General features: G+C 42.0%; 3 protein-coding genes across 3 annotated transcripts; all 3 read right to left on the bottom strand.

Moving 5' to 3' along the window:
* Nucleotides 1–5,992: 5,992 nt before the first annotated feature.
* Nucleotides 5,993–7,000, bottom strand: LOC114532807. Its single transcript, XM_028554405.1, has one exon. The coding sequence runs from the start codon at nt 6,998–7,000 to the stop codon at nt 5,993–5,995; it is 1,008 nt and encodes a 335-aa protein (XP_028410206.1).
* A 443-nt stretch (nt 7,001–7,443) lies between these two features.
* LOC114532806 lies at nt 7,444–8,430 on the bottom strand. Its single transcript, XM_028554404.1, has one exon. It carries the CDS (start codon nt 8,428–8,430, stop codon nt 7,444–7,446), a length of 987 nt encoding a protein of 328 aa, XP_028410205.1.
* Nucleotides 8,431–8,980: 550 nt separating this feature from the next.
* LOC114532805 lies at nt 8,981–11,065 on the bottom strand. Its single transcript, XM_028554403.1, has one exon. It carries the CDS (start codon nt 11,063–11,065, stop codon nt 8,981–8,983), a length of 2,085 nt encoding a protein of 694 aa, XP_028410204.1.
* Nucleotides 11,066–11,531: the final 466 nt, after the last annotated feature.

Raw genomic sequence — 11,531 nt, 5'->3', positions numbered from 1 at the left:
GCTGATGGTGCTAAATATTTGAGTGATGCTCTGAAGAGTGACAACTGCAAACTTACTGAACTAGATATAAGAGGCAATGCTTTAACAATTAAAGGCGCGGAATATTTAAGTGATGCTCTGAAGAGTAACAATTGCAAACTTTCTAAATTAAATTTAAGAGACAATGATATAGAAGATGATGGTGCTAAATATTTAAGCGATGCTATGACAAGCGACCAATGCAAACTAATTGAACTAGATGTAAGAGGCAATACTTTAACAATTAAGGGTGCTGAATACTTAAGTGATGCTCTGAAGAGTGATAATTGCAAACTTACTGAATTGGATGTAAGTGGCAATTGTTTAACTGCCGAAAGTGCTAAATATATAAGCGATGCTCTGGAGAGTGAGAACAGCAAACTAACTAAACTAGATGTAAGTGACAATTGTCTAAAAGCTGAAGGAGCGAGATATTTAAGTAATGCTCTGGTGAATGCCAACTGCATAATCACTAAACTAAATATAAAAGGCAATGGTTTAACAGCTGAAGGTGGTAAATATTTAAGCGATGCTCTGAAGAGTGACAACTGCAAACTTACTGAACTAAATGTGAGAGCCAATGATTTAATGGCTGAAGGTGCGAAAAGTTTGAGTGATGCCCTAAAAAGTAACAACTGCAAACTTACTGAACTAGATATCAGTAACAACGATCTAACAGCTGATGGTGCTCAATATTTAAGTGGTGCTCTGAAAAGTGACAACTGCAAGCTTACTGTACTCTATGTTAGTCGCAATAGTTTAAAAGCTAAAGGTGCCAAATATTTAAGTGATGCTTTGAAGCTTTACAGCTGTAAACTTATTGAGCTATATATAAGTCACAATGGCTTGACAGCCGAAGGTGCGCTATATTTAGGTGATGCTCTAAGAAGTGACAACTGCAAACTTGCCCAACTTCATGTAAAATCCAATGGTTTAACAGCTAAAGACGCCGATTATTTGAGTGATGCTATCAAGAATAAAAACTGCGAACTGATTTTATAAACTACAGGGTGTCTCAAAATATAAGAAACTGGATATCCGTAGCCTTGTTATCGCTTCGAAAGAAAATGGTACAGTACATGTATGTGCGACAAGCATAGGATGTTGGCAAAAATTGTACAGTATATATGTATGTGCGGCAGGCATGGGCTGTTGGCAGGTGACTGCACGTCGATGCACTTAATCCCCACATGCTTCATGGAACACGGAAGGACTTTTTTTCTAGTTTGGTGATTGAGACGAAACATCATTTGCCATGAACGGTGGAGTGAACACGCAGAATTTACGACAGTTTAATACCTTGCATGTTTTTAAAGTCTGCATGGTTTTCATGGTTTTCATTATTCACCGACAGTCGGCAATGCACTAATTCAAAATAACAAACCATGGTGAATATATATGCCTGACTTGAATTAATATGGTGCTAAATTATAAGGTAATGGTGTTTAAAATGTAAACTGTAATATTTGTGTTGTAAGTATTATTAATATTTTCGAATACCAAAAAAGTTTACTATTTCATGTTCCACTAACTTCATTGCGCGGGCAATATTAAAACGTCTCCCAGATCCTGGAACAATGATTGATACGCATGTGGCTATCATTGTGCCTATAATTATATTGGGATGGAGGGGGGGGGGGAGGGTCAGTAATTTACCGACGAAGTTAATGATTTTCTGACGAAGTCGCTTTGCTGATTCTTAAAATTATAATTCGTAAATTTACCTAATTTTATCCCTGAAAGTAAAAGCGAAAAGCACCAGTTGACAAGTTAAAATTAGAGCAAGACAAAAGCGTTAACGAGCACATATAGATCTAACACAAAAAATCAGAATATCACAATCGATATAAAGACGTCATACTGCGACTTGCGTACGAGGATCCAGCTCGTTTCGGCGGTATGAAATCCGTCATTTTCAGTTGCGTGACTAAAATGTCGTATTGTGACGTATTCAAAAACTCAACAAATACGGCTTTAAGCAGATTGAGGAGTTTTACTGACGGTATTTTCTGACAACTCCATTCTGCCTTTATCTTGTGCGTTAAGGTTGCCAAATATAAGTAGCTAAATTGTGATAATTTGTTTATAAGTAAGTTCCTAAATATATCATAATCATTATGGTAGCCAAAGATTTTCATCAAGTTTCTGAGATCTGGTGTTGTATACTTATTTAGACGTTAATGCTGATCCGCGTCGTATGTGGGTCAAACCAAACGCCATTTACACACCAGAAAATTTCATGTATTTATCATTAGTCTGAAGATGTCTTAAAGACGAAAAGTTACCAATAAATCTTTAATGGCTTTGTTAAAAGTAATATGTTGTGCTCTCATATTTATTCTAAGAGTTTCATAATCATCAATAATCATTCTTGCCTTTGTAGTGACCTCACATTGGTTTCGACCTTTTTCTCTATATTTCACTCCTAATCCGCGATTTATCTCCTCATCCGCCAACTTCGTTCCCAGGGCCTTTTGGGACTTATAGGGGATTGGGGCTTGGGGGAGGAGAGAAGAGGAAAGGCCCTGGGATCGGACGTTCAAAATACCCACATTTTGTAGGTATTTTGGAAAAGCATAAATTAACAGAATCAAGGTACAGAATCGAGGTTGTTTGAGTCTTCCAGAATCCAGACTCCAGGTAAAATATCTTGGGAACGAGGTTGCTCATCCGATTTCATCCGTTCGTCCTCATTTTATCCCTTCATCCGCATTTAATCCCTATCTCCATCCGCATTTTATTCCCTCATCCGCATTTTATCACCTTATCCGCACTTTCCCTCCCGCATTTTTCAATCCACCATTCCCAATCCGTATTCGCATTTTATCTTTCGAAGTTGCTATTTTATGAGAAGCCATAACCGCCAAAATCCAGAGTAACTTTATTTACAAAATGGCATTGTTAATCTTGACAATGACGCCTTGAATGTATAAAATGGTGATTAAATATCTTAAAATTCTTCTCTGACTCAAATATTGTAATGCTATGTCGAAATTTAAAAGCGCTGAATTTTTTATCCAGCAGTTAAATTTGAAAATGCCGGCTTTTTCATGCAGCAGTTAAGTTTGAAAATGCTAACTTTTTATTCAGCAATTAAACTTGAAAATGCTGAGCTAAAAAGGTCAGCAGCTTTCTCGTGCAGGCTGATGCAGCAGTTAAAATCCCAAAGTCTGGTGACGGGAATGGCGGAAAATATATAGAACAATGCCACAGAGAGAGAAAGTATCAAAATTTAACATAATTGTAACATACGAATTCCTTGCCAGATTTACCGAGAACTTTCAAGACCCTATCCTCCTTTGGGTTTCCCTTTTTTGAGAGTTTTTTGGTTTCTTCAAAACTTCTTAATGAGACTTTAAACAATCGCTAAACGATTGTTCTTTGTCTGTCTGCGTTACCGCAGTTGAAAACGAAGGTCATCCTTTGATGATCATTGCGATCAATAATTGTCTATCACTTATTGTTTCCCCAGCAGACTTTAGAGATGTGGATGCTATCTCTGCCCGCAACCTATAATCTGTAACAGATTCTTCGCTCGTCTTTGTAAGAGAGGTTAGTTCGATGTATAGAGATACAACACGTGGTTTGCCCTTCAACAAATAATGTTCACGCAGGATTGCCAGGGCCTTTCGTCCATCGTTAATAACTGCGTCTGGGATAATAAACGATGCTTCGATCATCTAGTAGACCTAGACCTAGGCTCCTCGGCTCAGCCAATGGTCCTTGTATGGTATCGCTCAATTTTTTGAGCCTTAGATAGCCAAGAAACTTTACTTCCCATAACTCGTTCTTTCGTTCATCACCGTCGTATACAATAAACGGCTCACTGCGGTTGTGACTCTGGCTGGGCTCATAACCTTTTAAACTCATGACGCTGGAAGACTTATAGAAAAATATTCACTAAAACTTATACAATTTACAAGTACTGGAGACAACTTACTAACAACTATATGAAACAAAACTTTCATATTGCTAATTTTGAAGAGTTGTATATATTTCATAACTTGCCTTCTCCTCCCTAGTGCTCTCACTTTTAAGGATAACTCCTTAGAAATAGGAATTTAGAAGAATTTTGAGAGTCTTTTTAAGGAATTTAGGTTTTTAAAGAATTTGTGCAATATTCACGATAATTAGCCATTTCCCAATCGAGCAGGGTACTGGGTCTAGTCGCGAATCGCAAGCATCAATGGACTGTGTTGTGTTGAGATTGCAAAGGATTATAACTTTAATATAAGTGTCTTTTAGAACAGACTATAACACTGTTTATATATTGTACAAGAAATGAGCCCGCGCTCATTTAACTAACTAAATACTATATGTTATACTAATATAATAACACTACAGACTGTTTGGAGCGACAGCAAGTATAAGTCTGAAGCGTTTGTCCCAAACAGTCCATAGATGCTTTTCGGTTCGCGACAAAACCTCGTACCCTGATCGATTGGGAAATGGCTAATGGTCTGCATGGCGTATACATGTAAACAAATATACACAGGCTAGTGACAAGAGGGTTATAATACCCTAGCTAAGGTCACTAACCATTATAACACACGGACGTTGCAGATATATAACGAACGGACGAGCTGTAGAGTATAATATATATATGACGGAAAGGAGTTGTTAACCTTGCTTTATATAACCTTGCTGAAGGGATCATCCGCCACTCTCTGTGTTCTAGATCTTGTCCACAACTGGCTCTCTAAAACGGACAATCCACGTCACTATCTTAGTCTTAGAGCTTGCTTTCTGGATTTTAGCAAAGCTTTCGACAGAATTGGCCACAATATTGTTATAACTAAACTGATCGATTTGGGAGTGTCCCGTTGGATTCCCTTGGATTTGCAGCTTCCCATCAAATCGTCGTCGTGTGTTAAATTTCGACAATGCGTGTCCCGATGGCTACTAAATAGTGCTGGAGTCCCTCAGGACACCAAATTGGGTCCGATCCTTTTTGTCTTAATGATCAATAATTTAAAAATAACATCTCTGCGTTCCAGTAGTTGGAACCAAGCCAGCCCAAAACTGGTGGTTTTTTAGATTAAATAAATCAATTTTATACTACATTATTGCTTTTATAGCTTGCGTAAGACTGGACAGAACATCGTGCGACAAACAGAGTAACGCCGCCTTTCGCAAGCTATAAAAGGAATAATATGTATAAAATGTCGTGAATTAAGGCCCTGTTACACGGTGCAATTTTTCTTGCAACTTGCTATGCATTCTACTTCTAAGAGATGTAAATTAGTGAACAGTCTTGCAGAAGAAAAGTGCATGAAGTGTAGTAAACACAACATTATGCTTTACATTACGTATTTTATGAAAGGTCAGCGTTCGAACAGAGGCCTCAAGAAACGTTTTGCATGCGTAAATAAGTCAAATTGTTGGGAACGCCGTTTGAGGCGTAAGGTTAGGCCAACACACTCACAAAGTTTTGGTTTTTTCTCCTTTTATTTCCTAAGTTATCCTCCCGATCACTCACGTCTCACTCACTCTAAAACCCTTGATTCACCCATATTATATCTGCATTCCTAACCTATGACGTTTAAATGATTGATTGTTCCTAATTACTAATTATAAAAAATGTAAGAAATTTACTCCATTCTCAACACCCTCCCCCTATTCGATTCAAAGGAATCGAATATAATGAATCATGTTCTCGATATTCTATATAATAATGTTCAAATCAACGTTCGATTACCCAGTAATTCTGTATCGACGAATATAACATAACTTTTCGTGAAATAACTAACTTAATTAATCAGTTCCAATATAATCCCCTATGTAACGATTTAAGTTTAAATTTATGTTTTAATCATCTTCGTTTTCACCAATGTCCTTGATGCGACACTCTGCTATCGCTGCAGCGTTTCGTTTTGGTCGGAACTCTGGAACATCAACTCTAAGTTTTGAAGTTGCCGGTTTTAGTTCTGCGTCACACGAAAGCTCCATCGGGTACAAGCGTTGAACTGCTCGTTCAATGTTTTTTTTGTCCCACTCGCAGTCTCGCTCCTCGCACGATTCCATCCTTACCCGTGATGAGGCTTTGCACGATACCCAATCTCCATTTCCCTCTATTTTTCTCTTCGCTTTTCACAATGACGACATCTCCTATGTTCAACCGTATCACCTTCTCGCCGGTTTTCATGTTGTGTCTTTCTCGGAGACTTTTGAGGTACTCGGACGACCATCTCTTCCACAGGACGTCTTTGCACCGTTTGATGTACCTTGCTCGTTTCCGCAGATCGTCATCTTCGATGTGTTGATTCCTTTGCTCTGGAAGGATGTTCGGGCGTCCAAACTGTAAGATGTTAGGTGTCAGCAGTGGTAGTTGTGCATCATCTTCAACATAACTGAGGGGACGGTTGTTCAGAGCCACCTCAATGTCCAAGATCACTTCTTCCAACTCTGTGCAAGTAAGATGACCGTTACCGATAGATTTGTACAGCGCTTGTTTGATAAGACCTATCAATCTTTCATACTGCCCACCCCACCAAGGTGCTCGACTTAAGTTGAACTGCCACTTGATTGCCATCTTCGCCAACTCATCGTTGAATCTCTCGTCCTGCATAATTCGTTTCAGCCACTTCGCTCCAGCAACAAACGTCTTCGCATTGTCTGAATATATTTTCTCGGGCCGTCCCTTTCTCGCTATAAATCTTTTTAAGGTATTAAGGAATTCTTCCGTGCTCAGAGTTTTCGTCACCTCGAGGTATAGCGCGCGTGTCAAGGAGCAGGCGTAGACTAGGATGTAGGCTTTACGTTCTTGCTTGTTTCCTGCACGATATCTGATCGGACCCGCGTAATCGACTCCTACGACTTGGAATGGTAACTCGCCTGACGATCGGTCTTTGGGTAACTTTCCCGGTTGGGGGTTTGGTAGTCGTGTTGCGTGGAACCGTTTGCATCCAAAGCAGTTCTTTCTCACTCGTCTAGTCATTCTTCGTTGTCGTGGGATCCAGTACTCGTCTCGAACCTTGGCCATAGTCAGTCCCACTCCCCCGTGGAGGGTCACTTTATGGGAATGCTCCACTAACTTCTCGGTGAAGTGGTCTTTGTCTGGGAGATAGATTGGGTGATCGCCTTGGATACGACCATGACAGACAAGGATACCATTACTGCATGGTTGGAGGTTTAGCTCTGCCCGATCTTTTACAAATTCCGCCGTATTCTTATTCCTTTCTTGCACTCTCGCGATCCACCACAACTTCCGCGCCTCGATTTCCTCGGTGGACAGTGGACCGCTTACTGATTCTTTGTCTCTGCTGATATTACAAATGAAGCGCGAAATCCATGAACAGATTCTCAGGGTCCTCCACAAATTCCACTTTTTCAACAACTGATCAAACTCGTCTGGTTCTTGGACTGCGATCTTGAACAAACTCTTCAATGGTTTTATTTCTGCTATCGTTTCGGGGTTTGGGTTGGTCACGATATCGCTTGGCCAGGTATCTTGGATAGGTAGCCACTTTGGCCCTTCCACCGGTGCTCTTTCTCGCTGACTTTCCCTCCTCTGCTACCCAGGTCAGCAGGATTCTCTTCGCTGGATACGTGTCGCCACTGAATGTATGATTTCTCCTGGATCTTTCGCACTCTATTACCAACAAACTGCTTGAACTCTCCTCCTCCACGTATCCAGTGCAGGGCCACTGTACTGTCCAACCAACCAAAGACCTGGCTTACTGGAAACCCGTCCAACGCTTCTCGAACGTTGTGGACCAAGTTAGTGGCCATGTGAGCTGATACCAACTCTAAACGAGGGATTGTCAGGTTCTTCTTTGCCAAACGCGACTTGGCGGCCACGAGACCTTGGGAGATCCCACTCTGTTGTTTAACCACCGCGAATACCGACGCCGCGACTCCGTATCCACTCGCATCCCCGAACGCGTGGAGCTTGACATCTTCGATCTTTTCTAGAAACTGAGCTAAGCTCCTTGGGGCGTTCACGTGGTTTGGAAGACTCGTCTCCCATTTCAACCATCTCCCTTCCAGATCACTTGGCAATCTCGCGTCCCAGGCCACTTTACGATCACAACAATCCCGATACAATAGTTTTCCTTGCAGTGTAATCGGTGTGATTATTCCGAGGGGGTCGTATATCTTGGCGATTTTCCCGAGGATTCCTCTTTTGGTTGGCTGAGCTTTCTCAGCAGGTATCTCTACTTGTATGACGTCTTGATCTTTGTCCCATGAAAGGCCGAGTATTGTTGATGGGGATGACGTCGCCCCCAGTTGTTGCTTGGCGAACGTATCTTCTACAGAGGAGGTTGTGGGAGTTTGCTCGAGTTCAGGAACATTCGAGTGCCACTTGTGCAGCTGGAACGTCCCATCTTCAAAGATCTCAGTACTGATTTCTTTGAGTTGTTTCGCCTTCGCGACTGTTTCTCCTCCGCTGACCAAGTCGTCGACATACATGCTCTTACTAATTTCTTTCACGATCTCTGGGTGCTCTTCTTCGTGTTTTTGTAGGTGTGTTGTATCACTCCCCCGAGCAGGAATGGGGACGGGGACAAACCAAACAGGGCTCTCGTAAAGCGCAACGTCACGACCTCTTTTGTCGTCAGATCTTTGAGCCAATGGAAGCGCATGGCATCTCGGTCCCCTTCGCGAATACGAACCTGAAGGAAGGCTTGTTTCAAGTCACCAGTCAACGCAACGGGGTGGAAACGTCCTCGGACGAGCACTTTCCATAAATGGTTCTGCAACGGTGGGCCAGTCTCTAAACACTCGTTCAAGGATGGTGAATTCTCGTGCTCTCGCGCTGACGCGTCGTACACAATTCGTAACTTCGTTGTTTCTGAGGTTTCTTTAATCACTGCTTTGTGTGGTATGTAAAATTCCCGTCCTTGTGGTTCTGCTTCGACCTTTTCCACGATCCCTTCATTCATCTGCTCTTGAATTACCCCATCGTACCGCTCTAGAATGCCTTGCTTCTGCAGCCTTTTGACGAGGTTGTTTAGGCGTTTCAAACTTCCGCTTTCGTTGCTAGGTAGCGGGGGTGGTTGCCTTTCCACGGGAGGTTGGTCTCGTACCAGCCATGTTCGCTTCTCGATAGCTGCTCTTTAAACTCGCTGTATACGTTCTCTTGATCACCAGTTGGAGTATCTTGTAGGCCCAAAACGTCTAACCTACATAACTGTTCGTAATCTTCCCGGTGCACTTGTGTCAGTAACATGTTGTTCAGGTCGACCTTCTCACCGCCCGGAGACATAATGGTCCACCCAAACTTAGTCAACTCAGCGATTGGCTCTCCGGGTGACCCCAATCTCGGTTTCGTCGACGTTTTGATTTTGGCGTAGTCCCCAGTCCCTAGAATTACATGCACGGGTAGGCGGTCCTTTGTGTCCCGATCTTGCATAGTTACGCCTTGGAGGTGGTTGTATTTTGAAATAAGTTGTTGGTATTTCGGATTGTCTAAGGTCAAGAGGTCGCTTCTCTCAACTCGCGTTACTTCGGTCTCGATATAAAACTTCTCCTCTGCATCGCTTATTTTTAGAGCATAAATTCCAACCAAATTGGTTGAAGTCCCAAACATCATTTCTATACGTCGCATTTCTCGTTTTTGGGGTTTAGCTTTTATTTTGTCGAGCAATGCAGACGAGGCGTAGGAACTTCCCGCCCCCGTGTCGATTAAGGCGCGACATTTAACACCATTTATATTAACAACTACGACAGGATAGACGACAGATCTATTGGACGCACAAGTTGCGGTGTTAAGTAGCGTGTCATTAGAGGGCGCAGCAGGAGGCGTCGTATCACCCGGGGCGTCACAAATCGAGGTATGATGTCTACGCTTACATTTGGTACAAGCAAATCGGCTTCGGCAATCGGAGGCACGATGATCGGCCCCAGTACAGTTAAAACACAAACGCTTATCGCTTAGATACTTCTTTCGCTCGGCAGACGTAACTAATTTTGGACAGTTGATTGACATATGGTCAATCTCGTTACAATAAACACACCGTCTCTGTTTTGTTTCGTGTTGGCGCGTTTGGAATGTTTTCGTTCGAAGAACATTCGAGAACTTATTACTATTTTTATCAAGGGACCTGTCATCGACTCTCGTGGGGTTTCTCTCCGTCCATTTCCTAAGGGCATCTACTAGTTTGACAAAATCCCACTGCCGCCAGCCATCATCTGTTCGAACTAAATCTCCCCGTATCCCCTCTAGTTTATCTAAGGTCATGCGAACGTACCCATTTGCTTCTTTCAGCTTCCCCAATGTCTCTAGAGACTGCACGTTAAACACTAACTTATCATAGAATGTGTGTATCTTACCAGGATTCGTTCCCTGTATGTTCGGTAGATTCATCAGGTTCTGTACATACGCATTCACGATCTCGCTGTCGTCCCCGTATTTCGTCTTTAGGATATTCTTTGCCCGCTCGTAACCTTCCGTAGAGAATGGCAGACCGTCTATGGATGACTTCACTTTTGGGCCGACCAATTCTTTAAGGTAGGAGAACTTCGTCACCGCTGCAACGTCCGCCTTGTCGATCTCGCATTCAAATTGGTTCCAAAAGCGTAGCCAGTCCAAATGTGTCCCGTGGAATGGTGTGATTACAAGCTTAGGTAGTTTTGCGCTCGTACTTCGTGCCTTCTCATACTCTTTACGCGTTTTATCCAGTTTAATTTCATGTTGCAGCTTTAGATCCATTTGAGTCCTATCGAATTCCAGTTGCTGTTCGAACTGCTCATGGCGCGCTTTCGCTTCGATTTCTTGCTTGTGCAGTTTTGCTTCCTCTTCCTCTTCTTGTTTCCATTTATTCGTTATTTTTAATGTTTTCGCTATCTCACTATCCCATCTCTCGAGTTCTAGTTCTATGCTGTCCGTCCATGTTTTAATCTCGCTCGCCTCGTCTCCGTTTCCTATCCGTATCTCTTGTACTTTTACCTTTAATTCGTAAATCTCGTCTGCGGTTTTCCGTATGGTGTTTTTATGACGCTCGATGCTCGTTATATTCCGCCTTTCGATCGCTCGTTCTAAGGTTTCACATGTGCCTTGAGCTAACTTCTGTTTTATCTCGATTTGTTTTATCGCTTCTTCCATTTCTCTCACAGATCCCGTCGGAGGTGCCACTTGTGTTGGGAACGCCGTTTGAGGCGTAAGGTTAGGCCAACACACTCACAAAGTTTTGGTTTTTTCTCCTTTTATTTCCTAAGTTATCTTCCCGATCACCTCACGTCTCACTCACTCTAAAACCCTTGATTACCCATATTATATCTGCATTCCTAACCTATGACGTTTAAATGATTGATTGTTCCTAATTACTAATTATAAAAAAATGTAAGAAATTTACTCCATTCTCAACAAAATTTCACAGAGGTATATCTCAATTTACCAAACAAAGTTGTCTTTCTTGACATAAAATTGATTTATTTAGTTTAAAAAACCACCAATTTTTGGCCGCATATGGTTGGGAATACGCGTTGACGACGTAACAATATCTGAGGTTGTCCCATGCAACAAGCGAGGTATCCAAATTACAAAACGAATTGCATCGCAATTAGTGATT

The sequence above is a fragment of the Dendronephthya gigantea genome, unplaced genomic scaffold, assembly GCF_004324835.1.
Source record: "Dendronephthya gigantea isolate DGI-Jeju-01 unplaced genomic scaffold, DenGig_1.0 000081F, whole genome shotgun sequence".
Classification (NCBI taxonomy): domain Eukaryota; kingdom Metazoa; phylum Cnidaria; class Anthozoa; order Malacalcyonacea; family Nephtheidae; genus Dendronephthya; species Dendronephthya gigantea.
Note: the sequence above shows the minus strand (reverse complement) of the source record. Positions and strands in the feature narration are given on the sequence as shown.

What these genes read in the sequence shown, in the direction of transcription:
- LOC114532807 (XM_028554405.1), bottom strand. Translation starts at nt 7,000, where the DNA reads ATGGCCAAGGTTCGAGACGAGTACTGGATCCCACGACAACGAAGAATG.
- LOC114532806 (XM_028554404.1), bottom strand. Translation starts at nt 8,430, where the DNA reads ATGTATGTCGACGACTTGGTCAGCGGAGGAGAAACAGTCGCGAAGGCG.
- LOC114532805 (XM_028554403.1), bottom strand. Translation starts at nt 11,065, where the DNA reads ATGGAAGAAGCGATAAAACAAATCGAGATAAAACAGAAGTTAGCTCAA.